Genomic DNA, 26,927 nt, shown 5'->3' with positions numbered 1-26,927 from the left:
CAGCTGGCTGCTGGAGACTTACATATACTGCAATTCAGTGCAATAAAATGTGTAAACTATTCTCACACACTTTCCCTTCAGAGAAGATGCAACTGCAATTAGAGATGCAATTGTTACACAATGAAAAATGACAAGAGCTCTCTCAAAACAGCAAACCAAGTCCCATAAGAGAAAAGTTATAAATGAATGTGACTCTGACTTTAAGGCTATGTCCACACGAAGCCAGAGCTTTGCCTATCCACTCTTTTTTTTTATCCTTGTCTCAAGAAATATCTGCATCCACACGAAAACACAAAACAGACACAAAACGATGTAGTATACATGCCAGACCAGTATGTGGCGCTGTAATTCTGCCACAGAGATACACTAAAACCAGAGAAGAAGACTATGCGCATAAACCTTGCACACGGTATACAAACGAGCATGAAACACAATGTTTATTAATCTGTGTTAATGTTTTATTTAATGTTTTTCAATAAAAAGACAATTGTTCAGTGTTTGTTCATGTTTTGGTTGTTATGTGACGTAATGGTGTCCAATTGGCGCCCAGACATTGGCTGATGGCGTCATCGTTTCAGAAAATATACAAATTCACTGTCTACACAAAAACACAAGGACAGCGTTATCAGATTCATCCAATCTGGGACCCGTTTTCAAAAAATGAACTCTCCCAAAACACCAGATCCATGTGGACGAAACGCCTATACGATACAACATTAATGCGTATACAGCTAAAAGCATCTCCGTGTGGACGGGGCCTAAGAGAAAGAAAAAAATCTGCAGCAGATTTGGGAAAAAAGGAAATGTCCTTAAAGATTTTGCTAATATGTTTGTGTGTAAACATTGTTAACTACACTTATTTTAAGCATAAAGGCCCTTTTGCATGAATCACATGACTCAAAGTTAAGTTTAAACTTACACTTTAAGGATATAGCCCTAATTATGTTAATCAAATGACATTTTACGGCACATGGGAGATGAATTTCCATCCTAAGCATAATAACATGAGCTCAGGGATGTGATCTTGAGAGTTTCCATCTTAATTCTTACAAATGTCGCACTACTGAAGGTCTCTATCAATGTTTTGCATTTGAATCAGTGAGGTAGAAACATTACGTCTGAACTGATTCACATTCAATCATTAATGCATTCAGATTGCAGGACCTTCTCATGACATCTGATGCTGCTCTCCTCATGTCTCTTTAGCTTTCTTTATACTTTCCTTTGATTCTTTAAGCCTCACTGTGTCTCAGTATGTTTTAAAGCAAGACTCTACGGGTGAACAGAGTTAAAATTGGAGCTAATATTTAATCATAAATACAGTACATTAAGAAAACTGTGCTGTATTACAAGTTTTCAGAAATGTTATGTTTAAATACACAAATGAGACGTTTTTTAATTAAATATGCAAAAATGCCAGAGAATCAATCTGAGCACTGGATAAAGCCAGGTTAAAAAATGTAGTTTGACTTTGTTAACACACTAGATCTGAAGGTTTTTACAGAAGGGATTTTTGATATCTCTTTTTATCATAAATTAGAAAATACCGTCAACAGCCAGAAAAAAAGACATTTTCATCATGTTTTTAGGAATAAAATGTAATATCAGTGCAAATGATATATGAACAAACTCCTCTTTAAAAACCTTCAGAATATAGCTAGGAATGAAAGTGTAAAACATGGTGTATGTGAGTGCTGCTGAATTGGAGAAACAAACTAATTTTGAAAAATTTATTTTATGTATTGTAATTTAAATCTAGATGCAAATAAAGCACGATAATAAAATCAAGCAAATTATGTACATGGACAAACATTTCTGTAAAACCGTTCAGAATATTGATAGAAATAAAACTCTAAAATGTAGTATATTTAAGTTCTACTGAAGTGGAAAAACTAATTCATTTTGTGAAAAATGCCATTAAAGATGTGTATTATAATTGAAATCTACAGATCTAAATAGTTGTAGTGCAATAATAAAATCAAGCGAATGATATCTGAAAAAACCCTCACAAAAAACCTTCAGAAAATAGAGGAATGAAACTGTTAAGTTTGTTGTAGGTAAAACTAAAGAGAAAAAAAAACTTTTAAGGAATCAGATTTAAATATATATATTGTAAGATTTATCTACAGATGCAAATCTAAAACGTGTAATAAAATAAACACTTAAATATATATTTTGGATGTTTTTTTCTCAAAGCAAAATAGCCCAAAATCTCAAAATTGAACAGTGGAATAAAACATTGATTTGTTTTTTAGTTTTTTCCTGCAGTGTCTTGCCTTAAATGTAACTATTTCTCACGTTCCCTTAAATCTTTATATGTCCACTTAAACTGCTCCATGACTCCTTACATATTTTCTTAAGCGTAATAATTAATTTCTTTTCAGTTTCTCTATTTTTCTCCTTAAATCTGCCTATGTCTCATTAAATAATTTCTATATTTTTTAAAATTTCTCTATATATCTCCTTCAATCTCCCCATGTCTCCTTATGTATTTTAATAAGTCTATTTATTAATATTTTTACATTTCTCTTTAAATTTCACATCTCTTGAAATCCCACCATGTCTTAAGAAGTTTCCTTATATTTTCATCAATCTAATTATTTCTTCTTGCTTTTAAAATCTCCTCTCTCTCTACATATTGCTCCCAAAGTCTCTATGTTGACTCTTCATGTAGTATTTCCATATATGAAATTATGGTTCGATATTTTATGTTAATGTACAAGCACTCACACATTCATTCAGCATTAGTTAGCGTGAGTTAAACCTGTCCGCTCTGTACAGAGGTAAATCTGTTAGTGCAAACGAGAGAGGGCCGAACACATGATGAGTCCTCTCATCTCCGAAACAACATGCATAGAAACCCTTCAAATAAAACCCCAGGAACTGAACAAGAACAGCAAACACTGAGTATGCTGGCGATATCTGGGGTGGTTTTGTATTAAGAGAAAAGTGGAATAGAGTCCTGAAATATTTGTTTCTCATGTCTGAATTCACACTAGCAGCTTATACTGTATACATAACAAAATGATAAATACTAAAAAACAAACATCTAAAGGACTACATAGTTCACACTCTTCCTATTTTAAAACGCATTTTAACATACTGTCCTTGCTTTAGCAGACCAAACACAAATGCAAAAACAGACATTAAAAAAAAAGTCTAAAAATCAGACATCAACTCCACATTTATGAGCTGCTCTTCTGATTTCCCCATTGATTTCCACAACGTCCATTTGAGAGAATGTTGTCGGGATGAGGTCAAAGGGTAACCTGGAAGCATTTAGTTTGAAATCACACTCCATGTAGCAGAAGGAGTCTATAGTTTTGTGTTAGTTTGGGTAATCAGAGGTTTAGTCTCTCTAGTAGGGCGTGAAGCGGCTGTAGCCTCCTCTGTACAGGCTCGCCTGCAACATCAAAGATGACAGAGCACCAATCAGAGTCAAGCTGGTGGTCACGGCAACCACGGAATTCCTGCTTCTCAAATTTCCTTCCTTTAGAATTCGGGCACTAATTTAAAGGAACAGTTCATTTAAAAAACAAATGTTTAGTTTTAGTAGAACAGATTTGGAGAAATATATAATGTTGGAGAGAAAAAAATAGATTCTCAATCACAATTCCCTCTCCAGTGATTCTGAACAGATTCTGAATATTTCAGAATTGATTCTGAGCTTGGGTTTTTCCACGCAAATGGCCTGTGTGTGTGCTAGAGATGCGGTGGGCTTCGTTGCACAGAATTTGTGCTTTGAGACAAGCTGCGCATGAATTGACAGTGTATGCTTCCACCCGCTGTGTTTTACTTTAGACATGCATTCATTTTTGCCATTTGAAATGCAGTACTATTAGATGCATGAAACATTTTAATGTGCACTTTTTACTTCTCAAGACATTAACTGATGATCTGGAGTGGTGTGGATTACTTGTAGATTATTGTGATGTTTTTATAAAATGCTTGGACTTTCATTCTGACGGCACCCATTCACTGCTGAGCATCCATTGGTGAGCAAGTGATGTAATGCATTTCTCAAAAACTGTTTCCATGAAGAAACAAACTCGTCTCCATCTTAGATGTCCTGAGGGTGACAAAATGTTCAGCAAATTTAAATTTTTCCATGAACTATTCCTTTCATGGTGTGTGTGTGTGTGTGTGTGTGTGTTCACTAATGCTGATGAACTCTGAGAACTTCTCAAAACTTAAGTTTAACAATGGTGAGATCAAGGGGTCATGCAACCCATGAAGAGACTGGCATGCTTTTTTTGGTACCTCATTATAGAGTCACTAACTAGCATCTTCACTAGTGCTCAGTCTGCATGCATTGTGCAGAAATGCCATCGGTCGCCTTTGAAAGCATTATAGATCTACTATGCATCAAATTAATGCTGATGGTGTTCAAAAGCGTGTAAAATTATTTTCTTTAAAGTTTTGCATGCAGAAAGCTTGCAGGAGCTGAGTACGAGTGATCATCTTCTAACACGCCCAGCGATACCAGACCATGCGTGTAATTTACTCCAGAAAGCAGACACCTTCAAAGGATAATTCTTGCTAATTTAAGGGGAAACCCACTCGCTGGTCTGTGAGGAAGCCTTCTGCAATTCCATGACGCTGAGAAAACCAGCAAAGAGAATTGAGTGCAACCTCAGAGGAACTAATTATTAAAGAAATTTTAAAAGTGAAAGCTCTCCCATCTCGCGCTGACGCGTTAATCAGTTATGATGAAAGAACCGAAAACTAAAGTGCTCTCTCTCTGACAGATGAGGGATCATTGCTCTGTAAATCAGCGTTCTCAGGTTCTTCCACATCAGTTCTAAAACACACACACAAATACTGTAAATCTAAAAAGACAAGTTGGGATCTGTTCCAAAACCTAGTGAGCTCCAAAAGCATTCTAAAACAATACAGAGGCACTTCAGAAGGAACTTCTTATCTTTTTGCAAAATTGTAATAAACCGTCAGCTGCAAAAAAAAAAAAAAAAAAAAAAAATTATATATATATATATATATATATATTTTTTTTTTTATTTTTTATTTAATTTATTTTTGTCTTATTATTTTATAGAAGAATATCTAAACATTCTTAAATCAAGACCAGTGGTAGTTTAGTATTACTTGTGTACTTATTGTTATTTCTGTTTTAGTTTTAGTGATTTTAGAACTTTTTTTTACTTTATTTTTATGTTTAATCATTTCATCTAATATTTTAATTTCATTTCAGCTTTATTTTAATGATCAAAAACCATTTTTAAAACGTTTACTTAATAATAATACTGATCAAGATGCATATACTTGAAATGCATGACAACAATTAAAACTTAAGTGATAAAAATGTCTGTCATTGGGGTAAGAAAAATACAACCTATTCAGACTGAAAGGCAGATAACTGTTGTCATTTTATTAGTTTATTTTTATATTAACCTTTTACTTATTATATTAACATTATTATTATTATTATTATTATAAAAAAATCCCAGAATGCATTGCAACAAAAATATCCATCCAAAATGTTTGAGATTATTTTCAAACAAACAAACAAATAATTGTCATACTAATTAATAAAATAGAGTATTAACACGTTTTTAAAGGTGCTGTATCAAGACAAAAGTAGTAAACTGTGCTCTATAGCAGTTTTCATTGCAAGAACACAGTCTCTGACAGGCGGCTCACTATGTTTTGGAACGGAGCCACTGATGGGGCTTCTCGGCTCCGTGATGGGCTCATTTTTCTCACTGTTAATGAAGAAACAAGGAAGGAAATTTGCAGGGAAGCAGGAATTAAAGAAAATCGTACAAGCACAGTCTTAATTAAGTAAAAGAAGGGAGTCTCAAACAAAGCGTCTTAATTAATGAAAGCTTTTAGCTAGCAGCTGCACCGGGGGAACTGTTTACTACTGCTTCTTTTTTCTTTCTTATTTCATTTTAATGTGTTTTGTTGACATCCTTGTCATTGAGAAATTGCATGCATTCTGGAGTGCCAAACAAGAGTCATTTTTTTTCTTTCTGATAGAGAGGGGGTTGGAAATAAACCATCCTCTGTCGTCTCCTTTAGTCAAATCTGTCCCACGGCACACTGCTGCATGCGTTACATGCTCGTTAATTTAGGGGAAATAGAGAGCAAACGACGCAGTGGAGAAGAGACGAGCTCTCTTCACTCTGACGGCCCATTAGTGCCTTCATCTTTGATGTTAGCTGCAAACGCTAGCTAAAAACAGACATTAACCGACTGACTTCCTCTCGTCAGGAAGCGTGTCATGAAAAAACCACTCACAGAAACACACCTGGCACATATGTGGTGGACAATAAAGGTGGAAAACAGTTCTTAATGCAATCCTAACAAAGTGCACAATACACTTGCATGTTGTTTTTGACTCTTCTGGATCTATAACAGTGGTTTATCTTACCATGGTCCCCACGCTGTAAGTAGCTGCCGGGCCGATGGTGTGGTGATATGGGTCAGTAGTTGCATAGACTCTCCCATAACTGCAAAAAAAGAGATGCTATAAGACATGTACACACTTATGAAATGGCATTTGTAAATATAAAATATCCAATCAAAATACAATGTATACACAAAAAATATTTTCACCAAGTTTGGTAGGAATCTTTTTACTTTTTGCACAAAGAAGCTTCACCAAAATTTCACACTTAGTGTGAATACTTAGTCTAATTACTAAACCAAAAAATGCATTAAACAATAAAATAAAAACAAATTCATTCATGCTAAAATAATTAACAATTAAAGCCATTTTAAAATATTAATAAATCATATAATTAAAAAAACACTATATGCACCAAAATTATTCTCTCCAAGCCCAGTTTGAACTTTTGGTACAGTATATAAATTTATATCAACATTTTCTGACTTGGTGTGAGAACTGGTGTGCAGTTACTAAAACTAAACTGAAATATATACCAATTAACAAAATGATGCAAACTAAAAATGAAAAATAAAATAAAAATAATAATAATTAAATAAAAAAATCTACTAATAAATTCCCAAAATATGAAAAAATTTAACGATAGTATATAAATAATTGCAACCATGACATTTTAGCTCACTTTCACATGTCTTTATCATGATTCGTATCACAAGTGCAGTGCAAGTTCCATACGTCAGAAAAGCCATACAAATGAAGCTGATTATGTGATGCAAACCTCAAAATGTTTAAGTTTATGTTCCAGGCACTATGATAAAAGCCTTTTGAGGTCATAACATAGTATTGCAAAACAAAATAAGCCTTTATCAACCAATATTCTGCTCCTGTTATCAAAATGTGTGAGAACTAGTGTTCATTTTTTTGGAACGAATCCTCCACAGGACGGACAACACGTGTCATTTCCTTTCATTTATATATTGCACATAATCCACTCTCTTCTGCTTCTTCTCCATATAGCTTGCAAATGAAGGTCTGCAGACAGCAGATAAGAAAACACAAGCCCTTGGCTGCGGGCAACAACTCCAGCAGACCAATGGAGGGTGAGAGAGAAAAGGCCAGCTTTACCGTAATAGATACACTTTAATGTCTATGTGTGTGTGTGTGTGTGTGTGAAACTGGACATAAAGTGTGCTGACTCAGTCTGGATTGGCAAGAAACCTGCTTTGAAAGCACAACACTGACTTCAGCAAAGCCAAAACATTTCATTAATCTGTATAATCAGTATTATTGTCTTGTTTCAAAGTGAATATATCGAAACATCCTTTAAAACAAATTTGCTTGCAAAGCAAAACTGCATATTAAAATGGTGACTTGGTTTCGTTGACGGGTCTTGAATCAAGTTCCTCATTAGCAAATTGCAGCCACACTCACTCGCTATACAGACCCTGGCTGTATTTTATTTTCTCCTCATGTGAAATAAAGCTGAAATAAATTAGATGGAAAAACTTAAATAACAATTTGAAAGTTGTTGTAGAGAAATAAATGTAAGCACTAAAATTACTATAACTGAAATAAAAGCGAATTAAAGGAGCACTCCACTATTTTTGAAAATAATCTCTTTTTCCAACTCCCCTAGAGTGAAACAGTTGTGTTGTACCGTTTTTGAATCAATTCAGCCAATCTCTGGGTCTGATGGTAGCACTTTAGCTGTAGCTTAGCATAGCTCATTGAATCTGATTAGACCGTTAGCATCTCGCTCAAAAATGACCAAATAGTTTCTATATTTTTCATCATTAAAACTTGACTTTTCTGTAGTTACATCATGTACGAAGACAGATGGAAAATGAAAAGTTGCACTTTTATAGACCGATATGGCTAGAAACTATTCTCTCATTCCAGCGTAATAATCAAGGAACTTTTCTGCCGTACCATGTGTTCAGCAGGTGCAGTGATATTACGTCCAGAGCATTTTACTGCAGTGTTTTTTTGGAGCTAAAAACCTAGGACTAGTTTGCAAAAGTAGACTTTTTACATATTCTCAATTATTTAACAAAAGATTTGATGGACAGCAATGGTTCCAGAGTCAAAGTTTTGTCGGAATGAGGAGGTCTATCCACCTATGGATGCAGCAGAGCCCATCTACCCCCCCTCCCAAAAAATATATTTTTTATCTTAAAAATTTGAAATGCATGCATGAATTTGTGTCATAATAAATGTTATTATCATGTTATGCAACACTGCATGTGTGTATGAACTTGTACCTGTCACTGTACGCTGTAGCTGTTGCAGGCTGAGTATATCTGTAAGCTGCATATCCACCCTGCAAACACAAAAATGACAAAAAGATCAACACAAAACAGACAAATATCAACAAAACTATCACTTATATCACACAAACAGACGTACACCAACTACCTGTTACACAAACCCAGTGAGCAGCACACACAAAAAATATTGTGGTACAAAAGTCCACCTTTATCTCATGCATCACATGTCGTTTTGCAGCCAAATCTTTACTGATTTTAATAAAGTAAACGTAACAATAACTTTGATATTGTTAGTAATATTTCCAGATGAAACTTACTGGACTGAAGCAGCTTAGGTTTACATGATTATTTATGCATATATATATATATATATATATATATATATATATATATATATATATATATATATATATATATATATATATAAAAACAGAAAGAAATGTTGAAATGTGAGTCTCAAATCTGATCATCAGGTTTTCAAGGAGTGTTTGTTTCCAGAAACTTTACTTTCACTGTTCCTCAGTGGAGGAATGATCTTCACAAGACTCCAAAACATCTCAAATCTCATCTTTAAAGGGATGTTTATTTGTTCAAACTCTCAGTCACCATTGTATTGCATTATGTGTTTTGCTTACCAAACTAAGCATTTAAATATCATATTTCTAAGACATATTATTTACACATATAGAGGGACAGAAATCCGAATTACATCATTTTCAGCATCAAATTGCATATCTTTGCTCAGTTTGGGCCTCTGAATAAAACTGATCTTTTCTTTTTTTTCTCCCCATCTATTCTCACTATATCAGACTATATGAGCCAGAAAAGCTTGATATGTCAAATATGATACCCAACAAAAACCACATACGCACACTTAAAAACATTTTGTCTAAAGGTTCAATAAACTCTTGCATTTAAAAAAAAAAAAAAAAAAACTTTTTACAGGGTTAATTCTGCAGCCTAGTATCTGTACAGCATCTTCAGATGCTGTCTTTGTAGGTTTTGAAACACATCTGTCTTTGTTCTTGGTTTTTCTCGAAAACAGAGCAGATTTGGTAGATTTGCCGCTTGTATCATAATCAGCAGAGACTCTGAGGTGGAGTCGAGCTCATTTGTCTGTAGGCAGATCGCTAATAACACACATTAATCAGAGCGTCAGAACGAGAACAGACGCTGTTTCACATTCTCTGGCCCGACAAACATACAGCGGCCATGAACGAGCGAGCGCGCCGTGCCACTGGGGGGCGCTGCGACACATGATAACGCTGGTGATTCATATTTGGGATGCTGAGTGTGGAAGGCTTACACTGATAATGTGTGTTGTGTTTAAATCGTGCACAAGAAGTTTATTGAGTGGAGAATTTGAGACAGTCAGCACAGAACAGCTTGTGCGTTACTGAAACGAGCACACAGGGACTCTCGAACGCTACGGGATGGTCTGGGTTTCCCATCACTCGGAAAACAATTTGAATCTGAAGAAGTTTGTGAGTGAAAACGAAATGAAATCAGGTTAGAGGTTGAGCGGGGGATTGCAAGGTCATGTGACCCCTCCCCTGGGGACAGGAAGTGAGGAGGAGCAGGCGTGGTGAACTTCCTGCGGGACTGCGCTGATTGGAGCCCCCGCCTGCAAACACACGGGGTAATAAATCAGACTGTCAGGACCTCTGGCCCAATACACAGAACATGCCTTTATCAGGACACTAAATATAACAGACCACACTGCTGAAGATGAGAGAATAAAGAGAGGAGAAAACATGAGAAGTGAGGAGAGGAAGAGAAGAGAAAAGAAAGGGAAAAGAAACAAGAGAGGAGAAAAGAAAGAGACAAAAGATAGAAAATAGAAGAAACAAGTAAAATAACAGAAGAGAAAACAGAAGTGAAATCTGAAAAGACAAAGGAGTAATTAAAATGAAAGAGAAAAGCAATCTAACCATTTATAAGCCACTAGCGTCCAAAAATATCAGTATATTCCACACAGACTCTCATTTGAATAAAATCAGTTCACAAAATAAAATAAAGAACAGAATAAAAATAAAAAAAATTAAAGTGAGCAGATAAGCTGAGAGCAGAGAATGAACGCGAAAGAGAGATGTGCGCATATGTGTGTTCTCCTGCGGGTCAGTGTGTCACTATCAGGGTGACACAGATGTGTGTGTGTGTGTGTGTGTGTGTGTGAAGAACAGTGCTGGTGGGAAGATGAATCCATTTATCTGAAGCCACTTCACCTTATCAGTGACTCACTGCGAACCAACCACAAAATGCTTACTACTGAGGGTCCACAGCCACCAATGAACAAACCACTCAAACACACACACACACACACACACACAAGCACGCACGCACGCACGCACGCACGCACATTTCCAATTTTTGTGGATTCATTCCATATGCGTAATGGTTTTTATACTGTACAAACTGTATTTTCTATCCCCTTACCCTAAACCTGCCCTCCACAGAAAACTTTCTGCTATTTTAGATTTTCAGAAACCTTCATTTCTGTATGATTTATAAGCTTGTTTCCTCATGGGGACCATACAATGTCTCCACAAGGTCAAAATATACAGGTATTACTTGTGGGGACATTTGGTGAATACCAAGCGCGCACACACACACGTGTCCCTTCTTCATTGTGTGCTCATCTTTTTCACTTGTTTTATCATCCAGTTGAATCTTAAGATTTTTTTATCCGTTTATTGGCCATGCACAAAGGGTATATTTTTCACAATTCATCCTTTATTTTTGCCCATTTTATTGCCACCAAATTTAACTTTTTTACATTTACTTCTTATTTTTACCAGTTTTATTAGCTAGTAAATGTAATTTCTTTTAACATTAATTTCTTATTTTTACCCACTGTATTGCCCATCAAATGTTACTTTTTCACAGTTGTTTCTTCTTTTTACCAATTTTATTGGCAAGCAAATGTAATTTATTAGATTTTTATTTATTTGATTTGATTATTTTTACCCATGTTATTAGCCACCAAAAGTATTTAGTTCACCTTCTTATGTTCTACCATTTTTTGCCCATAAATGTATATGACCACTTTCTCCCTTGTTCTACCGCTTTTACTGAATACCAAAAATGAACTTTCTTTGCTAAAATTACCTATTTTATTGGCCGATAAATGTATATTGTTCAGCATTGTCGACCAAAATAATTTCCCCCCACCTTTATCTTGTTTTTCTTATTTTTACTGGCCACCAAATGCATTATTTTCCACCTTTTACCTTATGTTTACCCATTTCATTGGCCACCAGAAGAATCTTTTTTTTTCTGTCTTTTTCATTGTTCACCTCCTATACATCTTTTTTTCACAAACACTGACAGCAGAATAAATGAACACTAACCTGGAGTGCATTTCATTCTCTGTAAATGCTCTCCTCTGTATTTTACCAACATATCGCTTTTTAAACAAGTCAAGTTTTCCATTTTCATTCCCTTTTAACTGTTAAAGTTGTCAGGTCTGTAGCATTTCACTAGCAACACCAAGGCCATGGGTTTGATTCCCAGTAAATGCACGAACTCATAAAACCTATATAGCTTGAATGCAATGCAACTCGTCTTGGATGAAAGCATCTGCCAAATGCATGAGTGTTTTGAAAGCATGGTTTTGTGTGTGTGTGTGTGTGTACAGAAGTTTAAAGACATGGAGAGCGCTTTGCTCCTTTGGCAAACTCTGAGTTTGTGGTGACTGAAGGGAATCTAGAATTGGGTTGTCAGGTTTCTTGGCATAAGTGAGGCATTGCTTAATCGATGCCAGAGATCCTGGACTGGAATTACACTCCGCTCTCATCCCACAAGAAACAAAGTTACTCACGTAGATCTCCGCGCCGTAGAATCCGTCCTGATACACCACCCTGTGAGACGGAGGAGAGACAATGAGAGCGTTTGATTATCACAGATATGAGCATGAAAAGTGCTGCATCAGGACGGGTGCAGAATAAAGTCAGGTGACCGAGAAATAAATGATTTTGGTGCACCTGAAAACGTTGCACTGAAGCAGGACATCACATCCAAATACAAGCTGTCAATCGATTATAATTTACTTGCATTAATTATGTAGCAGTTCATTTAATTACTATAGCACAGATCAATATTTGCTCATAAAGCCTGAGCGGCAGATGACTGTTATGGGTGAGACTCACGCGCCGTACGCTGGGATGGGTGGAGGAGGAGGAGCCGTACGGAAGGTGTTGTAAACGGCACGACCTCTGCCTCGTAAATGAGCGCCTCTGTACGCCACCGTGGCTCCTGCTGTGGGATACGGGAAACCTGTGACTGCAAACACAGACATACTGAACATCAGCAACTCCTGCTGTTTATCAGGACGCATAGTACTGCAGATGAAGTGAACCTGGCTCTATGACACAACACAATGTATAAAGACATTCTGAGTGCTGAGTGCATTTGCAAAACTCACTGTCATGTTGCTAAAGTGTTGCAAGGATAGTCTGTTTCCTTGCCAGGTGTTTTTTCCTGTCTTGTGCCCACACATCTGTATGATTTGGTCTCTAGATATGGCATGTGTCCCCAATTTTTTTTTTGGCTTGTATTTACTCATTTTATTTTGCATCCAAAATATTTTTTAAACATTATTTTCTCATTCTTACCCATTTTATTTACCAGCAAAATGCAATTTTTCCAAGTGTAATGGCCACCCAAAAGAATATTTTCCTTTCACAACTCTTACTTTAAATTTTCCATTTTCTATTGGCCACCTAAAGGTTTTTTTTAAATAGTGTGAAAAATATTTTTATCTCTTTTTTTAAATGGCTAGTAAATGTATTTTGATTACCATTTAGGATTAGTTCACTTTCAGAATAAAAAAAATCCAAATAATTTACTCACCCCCATGTCATCCAAGATGTCGGTCTTTCTTCAGACGAAAAGAAAATGTAAGGTTTTTGATGGAAAACATTTCATGATTTTTCTCCATATAATGGACTTTTGGAAAGTCCAATTTGCAGTTTTACTACAACTTCAAAGGGCTCTCATGATCCCAGCCAAGGAATAAGCTGTTATAAGAGCAAGACGAGCATTCGTGGTTAAAAAGTATATCGTGTGGGATCGTGTAGAGCTCTTTGAAGCTGCACTAAAACTGCTATTTGGACCTTTAGCCCATTGGTCCCCATTGAAATCCATTATATGGAGAAAAAGTTTTTTCCTTAAAAAAACCTTCATTCCTTTCCGACTGAAGACAGAAAGACATGAACATCTTGGATGACATAAATTATCAGGATATTTTTAACTGAACTACAGTAATACTTTAACTAACTATAGCTCTGTTAGTTTGCTGCACCATTGGTAAGTTTAATAGATGACATCATGATGGTTTCATTCTTCATATATCTGTCCAAGTTTATCGGGATTTATCAATGAATCACACAACAAAAGTAGAAAACAGAATTTGGACCCCATCAAAAAATGTTTATCTGTCCCACAAGTGTGTAAAACAATCTATAACAAATAATTATTACATAAACCAAGATAAGAATCAGTTGGACTCTGTACGCTGCTGCTGTACACACATCAGTGTTGTTGATATGTAAATGAAGCTGATAATGAGCAGGTGATAGGCCCAAACCAGCCCAAACACCAGGGAGAAAAACACCCTCAGAAAAGCAGAAACAGAGATGAAGAAGTAAAAATACATGCAGTCGGTGAGGAGACAGTCAGTCGGGTTCTGGAGGACTCGTTTGATGGCATTTAATGCTTGGAACAGACATAGATGAATCAAATCAACAGCAAGTGCTTCATTATCTCCTTAACACCGAGAAACAATGAGAGAGCTCTTCTACATTAAGACACTTCAGACCAGATCAGACTGGACTTATATGAGAGCTTAAAAAAAGAATAAAAAAATAAATAAACATTACGCCATCATTTTCTCATGCTTTTCATTTGCTTTTAGGAGCCTAAAAGTGTGTTTTCATAACTTTTAAAAATGATATACTATTTAATATTAATATTATTCATTTTAGTAATATTTACAATAACTAAACTATTCATATAATAGAAATAGTATAAATATTTTATTTATATAATCACATTTATAGCTACAGTTTATATTATAATATTATATATTATATAAAATTTTATATATTGTATTTTTTATATTTTATATATTTAAAATACTAGTATATTTAAAATAACTACACTATTTACTTAATTTGCACAACTTACTACTATATACATTATATAATTATTCCTTATTAACATAATTACAAATCTTTATCATTTATGTTACTTACATAATTATATAAATAAGTAAAATAGTAAATATATGTTATTGATTTTTAGAAAATGTCTAGCATTATCATCACTAGGAGTTCTTCATTCGTCAAAGTCATCTGAAAAGATCTGCAGCATCTACGTTTCCATCAGCCGAGCCAAACACAGAGACACAGAGATACTCTCTGAGCTCATTACCTCATGCTCATCACTAGAGGCTCATGGGAAGGTTTGGGTTGCAAACAACAAAGAAGAATCTGGCGCCACAAAGACTTCCATCAGCGCACATACACCTTACAATACTCTCAAACATACACACAAAGCTCAATAAAACACACCTCACAACACACACACGTGGACACGCTGCTCAGAATGATGAACGGACGAGACATGAGTGTGAATAAATGATGAAAATGTTCCTTTTGGGTGATGGACTGATTTCTAAGTGAGAGGAGAAACACTTTCCTGAGCATGTTAGCGACTGTAGCTGTGGCCGACTGAACATATGCTGGCGTTTAGTCCTGATAAAGAGCGTCTCAGCAGCAGACGAGGGAACACACACCCCTGAGAGGAGCCACGGGATTTAAAGGGTTGAGTGTGACGGCAGAGATCTGAGACGGACCGTGAACTTCCTCCAGACGAAACAGTCTTGGTATAACAGACGGCAGTAAAGGAAGAGAAACCCCCGTGTGCACGTGTGTGTGTGTCACTGCTCGATTACTCGGTCAGCTCTCGATCTGTTAGCCGACTGAAACCTAATCTGAGACACTTGCAAAATCCATCCATAGGACAGAGACTCTCACATTCTGTTAAGTGTGATTGGACACTTCTCACACACACACACACACACACACACACACACACACTACACTAACAGAAAAACACTTAAATTACAACAGTATTACCATAATAGTATCTGATGTAGCCTGAAGGACCATATATGTATATTATATTTATCTATTTGTATATAAAGTTATATTTACAATAAAATCATGAAAGCATGATTGTAAATATTTTAATGCACTTTTGATATGTATGTGTACTTATTAGTTTCACAACTTTTAACAAAGTCTGATTCATTATTGTGAATCAGTTCAGTGCTGATTCATGCAAATTGACTCAATATGTAATATACATTTAAAAAATCTATAATAAAAAATACATTATCTTCATAAAAAATATATAGATATAAATATTATTTAATATAAAATAAAAATTACATTTATTTCTAATATATTTCAGAATAAAAGTAAAACATGAAAATAATACAAAAAAGATCAATATTAGCCAATTAATTCCTCTATATACACATAAAAATATAAATTTAAATACATATTTATCCATCTGTCTGTCTGTCTATCTATCTATTAAGTAATATTTAAATATAAGTAAATATAAGTAAATAACTTACTAACTAAATACATCTATTTATTTACTATTTATTTGATTTATTTAAATCTATCAGTCACTCTAATGTTACCTGTATCTGTAGGTAACCCTGTATGTTCTGGTGAATAAGCTGTGTGTGTGTGTGTGTGTGTGTGTGTGTGTGTGTGTGTGTGTGTGTGTGTGTGTGTGTGTGTCACAGTGTCTGGGTTGTGTCCCTGGGTTTCCACTAGATGTCCTCCTTTCTCGCGGTGTCTGTCACCTTATCACTTCCTGTCTCCTTATTTGGTCACCTTCCTCCTTGTTTAGGTAATTGATTGTTCCCCACCTGTCTCCTGTTTCCCCATCATCCTTTTGTGTATTTATACCCGGTCTGTCTGAGTCTGTGTCACGGAGTCCTTGTGTATGTTTCATGCTTTCCGTAGTCTTGCCCTTGCCGTGTGTTATTGTCTGTTTTCATGTTGTTTGGATATTCTGGTTTTGACCCTGCCTGGACTGTTTATGCTTTTTGGATTGCCCCTAAATAAACCGCATACCTGCATTTGGATCTCTCCGTGTTTCTTGAATCCCCTTCGTGACAGAAGGACTCCCGTCGCACTGAGATCCAGCGGTATGTCTTTTTCCCGTTCCCCAGCCAAGATGGCGGAGCGGAGAGCTAAGTATCTCCGGCTGATCGCCCTCCGCCAAGAGGGCAATGAGGTGGGTGCCCTGGCACAGGTGTTCTGGTCCCTGGCCGAGGGTATGGGATACAACGATGCGGCCTTGAAGGACTACTTCAACGGCGGGCTGAATGATCCATTGTCTCAGGAGGAGATGGTACATTTAGAGACACTGGAATACTGGGAGTTTGTGTACTATGTGCAGCATCGGCTTCTGTGGAATGCCCCAGCCACTCCGGTCTCTTCCGGTGGGGCGGTCCCCAGCCCAGCACCACAGCTCAAGATGGCCGCCAATCCAGGGCCACAGCACAAGATGGCCGCCAGCCCAGCGCCACAGCACAAGATGGCCGCCAGCCCAGCGCCACAGCACAAGATGGCCGCCAGCCCAGCGCCACAGCACAAGGTGGCCGCCAGCTTGGGGCCACAGCACAAGATGGCCGACTCAACGCCTGAGTCTCCAGATAAGGTGTCACCGGCTCGCCAACATAGAGGGCGGAGGAGGAGGAGACAGGCGTCTACCGTTCCTCAAGGCCCAGAGGACGTTCCCGAGGCGGTGCCCGATGCTGTTCCGGAGACCGAGGCCGTGCCCGATGCTGTTCCGGAGACCGAGGCGGTGCCCGATGCCGAGGCGGTGCCCGATGCTGTTCCGGAGGCCGAGGCGGTGCCCGATGCTGTTCCGGAAGCCGAGGCGGTGCCCGATGCTGTTCCGGAGGCCGATGCTGTTCCGGAGGCCGAGGCGGTGCCCGATGCTGTTCCGGAGGCCGAGGCGGTGCCCGATGCTGTTCCGGAGGCCGAGGCGGTGCCCGATGCTGTTCCGGAGGCCGAGGCGGTGCCCGAAGCCGAGGCGGTGCCCGATGCCGAGGCGGTGCCCGATGCTGTTCCGGAGGCCGAGGCGGTGCCCGATGCCGAGGCGGTGCCCGATGCTGTTCCGGAGGCCGAGGCGGTGCCCGATGCCGAGGCGGTGCCCGATGCTGTTCCGGAGGCCGAGGCGGTGCCCGATGCCGAGGCGGTGCCCGATGCTGTTCCGGAGGCCGAGGCGGTGCCCGATGCCGAGGCGGTGCCCGATGCTGTTCCGGAGGCCGAGGCGGTGCCCGATGCCGTTCCGGAGGCCGAGGCGGTGCCCGAGGCCCATGCTGTTCCGGAGGCTGATGCTGTTCCGGAGGGCGATGCCGTTCCGGAGGCCGAGGCGGTGCCCGATGCCGTTCCGGAGGCCGAGGCGGTGCCCGATGCCGTTCCGGAGGCCGAGGCGGTGCCCGATGCCGTTCCGGAGGCCGAGGCGGTGCCCGATGCCGAGGCGGTGCCCGATGCTGTTCCGGAGGCCGAGGCGGTGCCCGATGCCGAGGCGGTGCCCGATGCTGTTCCGGAGGCCGAGGCGGTGCCCGATGCCGTTCCGGAGGCTGAGGCGGTGCCCGATGCCGTTCCCGAGGCGGTGCCCAAGACCGGTCTAGAGTCAGGGCTAGTTCCTGTTGACCGTCCAGAGTCGAGTCAGGTCCCAGTGGACTCTCCAGAGTCAGGGCCAGTCACTGATGACCTTCCAGAGTCAGGGCGGGTCACCGTTGGACGTTCAGAGTCAAGTCAAGTCACTGGGTGGGCTGCTGCTCGGGCCTGTTGGACTCCGGCATCGACCACAGGGGGGTGGTGGTCATCCGCTCCGCCCTGGGGGGCTTCCGCTCTGACCACGAGGACATGGTGGTCCTCTGCTCCGCCCTGGGGGGCTTCCGTTCTGACCACACGGACATGGTGGTCCTCTGCTCCGCCCTGGGGGGCTTCCGTTCTGACCACACGGACGTGGTGGTCCTCTGCTCCGCCCTGGGGGGCTTCCGTTCTGACCACACGGACGTGGTGGTCCTCTGCTCCGCCCTGGGGGGCTTCCGTTCTGACCACACGGACGTGGTGGTCCTCTGCTCCGCCCTGGGGGGCTTCCGTTCTGACCACACGGACGTGGTGGTCCTCTGCTCCGCCCTGGGGGGCGTCCGCTCTGACCACGAGGACGTGGTGGTCCTCTGCTCCGCCCTGGGGGGCGTCCGCTCTGACCACGAGGACGTGGTGGTCTTCTGCTCCGCCCTGGGGGGCTTCTGCTCTGACCACACGGACGTGGTGGTCTTCTGCTCCGCCCTGGGGGGCGCTTGCCCTGACTACACGGTTGTGGTGGTCTTCTGCCCCGCCCTGGAGGACTCTGGCCTCGACCACAAGGACGTGGTGGTCTTCTGCCCCGCCCTGGGGGGCTTCATGTTGTTTTTTATTTGTTGTTTTTGTATTTACTCCTGTCCCTGTTCCTCTCTGTAGTCTGGCCCTCCATCCCTCCCCCTGAACCTCCTCCAGTCCTCCTCCCTCCTGGTCTTCCTGTTTTGTGGTTACTTTCTGGTGCCTGTTTCCAATGTCTTTCTTTTCTGGCCCTCCATCCCTCCCCCTGAGCCTCCACCTGTCCACCTCCCTCCTGGTCTGTTTTGTGTCTGTCGTGGAGTGTCTGGGAGCCGCTCCGTAGAGGGGGGGTTCTGTCACAGTGTCTGGGTTGTGTCCCTGGGTTTCCACTAGATGTCCTCCTTTCTCACGGTGTCTGTCACCTTATCACTTCCTGTCTCCTTATTTGGTCACCTTCTTCCTTGTTTAGGTAATTGATTGTTCCCCACCTGTCTCCTGTTTCCCCATCATCCTTTTGTGTATTTATACCCGGTCTGTCTGAGTCTGTGTCACGGAGTCCTTGTGTATGTTTCATGCTTTCCGTAGTCTTGCCCTTGCCGTGTGTTATTGTCTGTTTTCATGTTGTTTGGATATTCTGGTTTTGACCCTGCCTGGACTGTTTATGCTTTTTGGATTGCCCCTAAATAAACCGCATACCTGCATTTGGATCTCTCCGTGTTTCTTGAATCCCCTTCGTGACAGTGTGTGTGTGTGTGTGTGTGTGTGTGTGTGTGTTTGTGTGTGTGTGTGAGAGAGAGAGTGTGTGTGTGTGTGTTAGCGTATGGCTCTGCTGAGCTTTAATGTCATTTAATTTTCCTTATGAAAGACTTTTACAGTCATCGAGACTCGAGGGCATATCAGGATGAACTCAAAACGGAGTGTGCGAAACGAACTAAAGCCAATTACTCTGCACTGAATTCTACATTTGTGCAACTGAAGAGTTTTAAAAGCAATGTGATCCGTGACTGCTAATCAAATGGAGCCCAGAGCTAACTAGCAGCGCTAATGATACGACCACCATCTGACTGCCATAAATTACAGCAGCGGTTACGCTGTGTTCAATAGCCTGTGCGTTTATTAGGAATGGAAACCAACGTGGCATCTAGTTTCGCTAATATCACGCTAGCATGAGTCGTTTTATTGGTGCTGCTGGATTGGCGGTTGAGGAGTGCTAACACAGCGCTCTTGGCTTCTTGTCCACAAAGTGGGAAATCACTGACATCAGCACTGTGCCTCTAAGCAAGACATTTAACCCCGGATCAGCCTGGACGGGACAGAGCCCCTAATACATCTGCAGTGAGCCCGTCTGAGATAATAGCAGCAGATACATGACAAACATCACTTACACTACTGATCAGACATCTGTGTGTGTCGTCCTGCAGCACTATCTAACTATCTATTACCCGAGCAAACAGCCAGAACACTTTAGAAACCATCCATCCATCTGTCCATCCACCCATCCATCACCCTAGACAACACAAACACAGTATATTATAGTTTTTCTCAGTCACTTTGGTGCATTTCTCGAATCATCCTTACTATTTGAAAAGTAGTATGTGCATTTCTCAAAACAAATCGTACAAACAGCACCACATAATGGATTTTCCCTGCAAAAGCCTGTAACTTAATCAAAATCTTTAGTTCATCTCTCAAAAGTATGTATTTATGTCAATGAACACATCAGTGCCATCAGAATGAAAAGTCCTTGAGTCATTGTTCACAAACAAGCTAGTCAAAATGCTTAGTCGTGTTGTCAATATTACAGTGCACTCTGTTAGTATTACCTGATGTAAACTATGGCAACAGATTGGATGGAAGTTACTGTATTGGAATCCAGAAAGCTGCTCTTCTTATGTACGCCATACATCCATTTCAAAAGTACACATGTACACATTACTGTGTGGGATATTGATTGAAAGAGACTGGATAGGATTCACAGTTACAATTTGCTATGGTCTGAAAAAAAAAAGTTGTGATATAGCAAAGAAATAAGGGCAGAAAGGCAAAAATATCCAATTATTTTGCCTGTCTGTCAGACCACAGATTCTCATCTACATCACAACGATTATCTTCTCTTGCAATGCAAAGTGGTATTAGAGTCAAGTGAACCGTCTCACAACTTCATATACTGTGAGTGAATGAGGCTGGCTTCAGCTTCACCAATAGCAGAAGGTGTGGTCGAAATGTCATCGGCCACAGGGCTACTGTTGATTCGTCAGGCCAATGGAGAGGAAATATCCATTGTCAGAATTTCTAACTCTTGTTTTGTCCTCTGTAAATATGCTTTATGAGATGCACCTTTGAGCAATTTCAGAGAACTGGTTTATCATTTGCTGATCTACATTCTTTTCATTAGTGAAAGTCAAGATCCACCTGCACAGTTCATGACAAATTTACAAAAACTCTAATAGAAATGTGCTTGACAGTTTGTGACAACTAGATCAACCATTTTGCATTTAATGACTTATACAATGAACCAATGCCTAGATGTTTTGAGGGCTAAGACTGTTGCACAGAGAACTTTAAAATACATTTTGAGCAACATGACATTAGCAACTGATAATGTAGGAAACCGCAGATCAATGTCTATAATCAGTCGCATGAATTTACCAAAGCCATCGCAACTTGTTCAAAAGAATGAGAAACTGATGTGTATAAAATGACTGTCTGAATAACTGAAATCTGATTTTGTGGTGTGTTCAGCCCAATTTTCAGCAATTAATCCCTGGTGAAACTGATTGTGAAACCAAAAACAGGAAAAACGAACAAAAACGGTACAAACACTGGAGCGCCAAGCACTGACGAAGCCGTATGCGGCACAATCACCATTTGGCACCAAATGGTCATGACCTCTGGTTAGATATAGTCTTACGTTAATTAAGTGTGATCAGATGACGACTAAATAATATGTTCTGGAATTAGCAAAGTAGGTACACAGCTTCTAGAGTATTAGTCAATCGCCTCCATCTAATGACCAATGAGTTTCTGAGGATGAGATCCAGGTGTTATAGGAATCCGAATGAATGAGTACAATAAGATTAACGCGTTAAATGAATAGATAGATTATCCTATGAATGATCAATACTCATTGACATTCTAACCTAAATTCAAGGTCATAATAACATGGAGTCTGATTAGAATTTAACTGAAGCTACCAAAAAAGACTGAACACGCAGGAAATCTTCAGCCACCATTGGGTACCTTCGTTAGGCCAATTATGTGCACCTTAAAGCCATCACAGTCCCATTGCTGTAGCAAGCTTTGCATGAACAAAAGGTTTTCATGTCTTTTGAAAAAACACTTGATAATTACAGTTTATTAACATATGAGTGATGTGGGCAATGACTGTTTTTAAAGTAAAGATGTTTCAGCAACGGTCAAATGGATATCTTACTGTGATCTCTGTGCAAACAGGTGTGCAAGACAATAGAATACAGTGATGCTCTGATGCTCACCTGCATAGAGCTCAGGTCCGTAAACTGCTCCTACCACCGGATTGAGTTTCCAGCCTGCAGAAACACAGTACAGAGATGTGCTTTACCAGATCCCGCATCTGTCAGGGAGAGTCAGACACGTTAAACGGCTGTAATGCTTACTGTTTGTGTACGGGTTTACTACTTTCTTATTTGTCATCACTCTCGCCGTGGCGTTATTCACCTGAGAGAGAGAGAGAGAGATGTGAGCGCGCCGCAGGAACATACATCAAAAACACATGCATACGAACACTGCACTCATGCAAACATGCATGCATGTGAGTAATATCCCTCTGCTCTTCCTGTAATCACCCATAATGCATCTCTTCTTGCTGTTCTGAGACATGCACACCACACTTTACAGAATGTGTTACTATATTTGGATATTTAGCTTCATTTTTGCAGTTTTTGTTAACTGATGCTTTGAATTGATGACACACACACAAGCAATGGAAAAAAATCTCTCATTAATAACTAAAGTAAACAACACAAGATGTATGATATGCAATACAGTTGGTTTTAAACTGGTTGTGCATTATTAAAAGTAAAATGGTGGAGGATGTTGAATAAAATAAGATTCAGCTCTTTATATTTTAAAGATTCAACTTTAAATCAAATAGATTCAATTGTTCTCAGAGATAAAAATATAGTCTGGGTCATATTCAACTTAATTGATGTATTGATGGTATATATATATATTTATTTATTTATTTTTGCACATTTAAAGGGGTCATATGATGTGATTTTTTTCCTTTCTCTTTGGAGGGTTACAAGCTCTTGGTGCATAAAGAAGATCTGTAAAGTTGCAGAGACTAAAGTCTCAAATACAAAGAGATATTTTTTATAAAAGTTAAGGCCACTCTGCCACGCCCCCCTAAAATGACTCATTCAAACACGCCCCCCACATGTCTACATCAATGTGTGGATATATTTACATAATGGCGCCCAAATGTTCACGCAAAGAAAGAAGGCATAGTTTCAGTAACACAGTTAGTGTTGAAGCAGTCATATCAGGGAGATGTGTGTGTATCTAGGAGAAAGCAAAAGCACTTTATTTGGACTTCAGAGAGTAGATGCATTTAGGAATCTTTAAGATTACTTTCAACAGAACAGCAACACATTTTATGGACGACTGTTTCGTGAACCCAGGAGAATAGGTCATTCTGACTTTACTACAATAATCTGGCGCTTCTGAATCAGCTTCTGTAAGTATGTTTTGTTATTAGTTTCAGTATTTGCTATTGATTGTTCAAATGTGGGGTTTATGCATCGTGTGTGTGTGTGTGTGTGTGTGTGTGTGTGTGTGTGTGTGAGACAGAAGGTCACACAGTGGAGTCAGCTGTCTTAACCGTCCATGGCTTGTGTTTGCAAACACATATGAGCTTCATCACTGTGTCTGTCACAAGACTCTTTTCCTCTTTCGGGCTTGAACTGATGGTAAAACTAAAGACATTATTAGCTGTCTTTACATTTATTTTTAAAGATGAATCTCGCGATTATGGAAAGGGCGTTATATTTCTATCAAGTGCTTGTGGTGTTCGGCCAATCACAATGCACTGGGTCAGTTGGCCAATCAGAGCAGACTGCACTCGTCAAAAGGAGGGACTTTGTAGAAAATGACGCGTTTGAGAGAGGCGGGGCATAGAGGACCTACAATAATGTTTTTTGAACATTAAAGCATGTCAACATATTCTGTTACACCAAATAGACAAAATAATGATCTTTAAAAATGCATCATATAACCCCTTTAATAAATATGACCTAGACACTTTTTTTGTGAGATTAACACTGTTTTTCACAAAAGTTGTCAACAGATCATAAGTCATATTTAACCCAGAATATTGCTTTCAGATGTCACAAACACACACACAAACTCGGACAGGTATTGTGCAGATGCTCGGGAATCTCAGGATGAGGACAGGAAATGAGGTCAGCAGGCAGGAAGGGAGGACGGAGAGAAGGGAAAAAGGAAAGCACCTCGATTTTACGTCCTTCTACGATTGTACCGTTTAGTTTCTCCCGCGCATGATCTGCGTCTGTGCTCGTTTCAAAAGTTACAAAGCCAAAGCCCTGCGGACGCATGGAGTGAAGCAGGAGGAGAGAGAGAGAGAGAAACAGGTTTGGAGAGAGCCAGGAGCCCACGAGAGGAGGAACATGATCAGGAGGGATACAGAGACACGCTACAGTAAAACACCAGATAATAGAGCTGCAATCAGATAATGTTAGTGACAGAAATAACATACGACACCGATAAACCTCTTTCAGACTCTCACATGTGTGAAATATTGCTTTACTCAGAGTTAAAAAAGTGACTAAAGATGCTTTAAAGCGAGTCAGTTCACAGTCAAAGTCAACTGTCAAAATTACATATAAACATATTTCAAATCTTAATTGTATTTTCACATTATATATATATATATATATGAAAAATGAAAAATTCTACATACTGGTAAAAAAATGTATAGCCTGAATAAAGTCGCTTTGGATAAAAGCGTCTGCTAAATGCATAAATGTAAATTATGGCAACACTTTATGGAACGCCTATTCACTAGTAACTACGACTTTTCCCTCAATAAATTCCTAACTTGCTGCTTATTGATAGTTAGTAAGATAGTCGTTAAGTTTAGGTATTCCGTAGTATTAGGGATGTAGAATAAGGCATTAATATGTGCTTAATTCTAATAAATGACTAATATACATATTATTTTTGGTTAACAACTGTTTTTTTTATTACATTTTATTTTGTATTACATTTATTATATTTAAATTATTATAATTTATTATAGTTTGTTTATTTGGTTTAATAACACATTTCTAATGAGACGCATGTATCATACTGTCTGCGGTGGTCGGTGGTGACACACTGTCCAATAGGAGTGGAGAGGGGGCGGGGCTACCGATGATGGACTGATGCTGTTTGGCTAATACAGGATGAGCTACTAGCAGCTCGAGGGGTGGCTTTATCCCAGACGCTCTCACACGCAGAAACTTCATGTAATATATCAGTCAGAGAGACAAAGGAATAAACGGAGGGCCGCGTGAGTCCCGTGGACATCTCACATGCCTGCTTCTGCTCTGTTTTATCACACAATAATGAGCTTACACAGAGGGCCAAAACACAGCCCATTTTTCAAAAGGGACAAACATATTGAATGCAAATTGCTGCTTCTTAGAAAATAGATTGTTTATTAATGGGCCGGTGGGTTCATTACACATCAACACTGGAGGTGGGGGCAGCAAGGCATCATGGGTAATGGGCTTTGTGGGGCACACAGCAGTGAATGGTTGTCATCTTTATCTTATCTACTGTAGCTGTGGGGGACGGTGGGACACGATTACACACTGAACACTGACCGCATGTCATGACTGCAACTTAACATCACTTTTCAAAAGTCATTGTGACTATTATTTCTGTTGGATACCACAGATATAAAGCTGTACTGTAGTGTTTATGAAAAATTAGCCAACTTTATAGTAACACAGGGTTAAAGCTTCAATTAGTAGATAGCTATAGAGGAGACCGGAGCTAGATGTCACAATAAAACCACTGCCATACATTAAGAGTCACTATATAATGAAGCAATCAGGTCAATGTTATAACATATAAATATTGGTATATACATTTTTTATATTTTATGTAATTCAATTGATTGAAATCTATTGCAAATCAGCTGGTATTTTATATTTAGTATGCTACTTTTTCGGGTATATCTCAACTATTTAAACTGACTTTAAATACTATTATTTATGCACTATTATATTTTTTATCAATATTCTGAACTCTGATTCATTTTATATTTTCAGTTTTAATTAAAATTTTAGCTCAGTTTTAGTAATTTTGTCATCTGTTCTTATTTTGTTTATTTATTTAAAAAAATACATTTATTATAACCTAGGTTCAGTTTATTATTATTATTTTAATTTCTAATTAGTAATTTTAGTTTTAAGTATTTTATCACATACAGCATTGAAGTAAACATCAGCTGCTCTAGAGTTTATCCTTTATTTTGTCTTTCGTCTGAACAAACAGTGGATCAGTGAGTGTGAAGTCCTCAGCTGACCTCTATCCACAGCCAGCGCTCTGATTATGTGCACTGCTGTGTCTGTTTTGTTCTTTGACTTTATAGTCTTTAATCTGAGTCGAGGAAGATCAAACCGGCGTCTCTAAGCCAATAAAGAGTTCAGAAGAGAACGAGAAAGTCTGTGGCTTCACAAACAGAGAGGAGAAGAAAGCAAGCGTCATTCCTACCTTTGATCCTCTTTCATTAAAGATAATCTCCACGTCTAAGATCTTCCCAAATTGCTGCAGAAAAAGAGAGCAAGAAAAAGAGAGAGCGAGGGAGAGAAAAGCAAGATGAAA

At 39.3% G+C, this 26,927-nt stretch overlaps 1 protein-coding gene across 4 annotated transcripts in view; it reads right to left on the bottom strand.

Moving 5' to 3' along the window:
* Window positions 1-2,927: 2,927 nt before the first annotated feature.
* Window positions 2,928-26,927, bottom strand: part of LOC132149626 (RNA binding protein fox-1 homolog 3-like) — a 162,557-nt gene continuing 138,557 nt past the window's right edge. For 2 of the 4 annotated variants that reach the window (XM_059559014.1, XM_059559015.1), the window contains 9 exons: window positions 26,817-26,870; window positions 24,545-24,637; window positions 22,691-22,751; window positions 22,550-22,603; window positions 12,783-12,915; window positions 12,455-12,494; window positions 8,629-8,687; window positions 6,392-6,470; window positions 2,928-3,403 (listed from right to left, as the gene is read on the bottom strand). In XM_059559014.1, coding sequence (XP_059414997.1) covers window positions 3,359-3,403; window positions 6,392-6,470; window positions 8,629-8,687; window positions 12,455-12,494; window positions 12,783-12,915; window positions 22,550-22,603; window positions 22,691-22,751; window positions 24,545-24,637; window positions 26,817-26,870 — 618 coding nt within the window. In that variant the 3' untranslated portion in view covers window positions 2,928-3,358. The remainder of the gene's footprint in view (window positions 3,404-6,391; window positions 6,471-8,628; window positions 8,688-12,454; window positions 12,495-12,782; window positions 12,916-22,549; window positions 22,604-22,690; window positions 22,752-24,544; window positions 24,638-26,816; window positions 26,871-26,927) is intronic. The other 2 variants (XM_059559016.1, XM_059559017.1) reach the window with 2 other exon arrangements.

This window comes from Carassius carassius, chromosome 9, assembly GCF_963082965.1.
Source record: "Carassius carassius chromosome 9, fCarCar2.1, whole genome shotgun sequence".
Lineage (NCBI taxonomy): Eukaryota > Metazoa > Chordata > Actinopteri > Cypriniformes > Cyprinidae > Carassius > Carassius carassius.
This window is presented reverse-complemented; position numbering and strand designations above follow the sequence as displayed.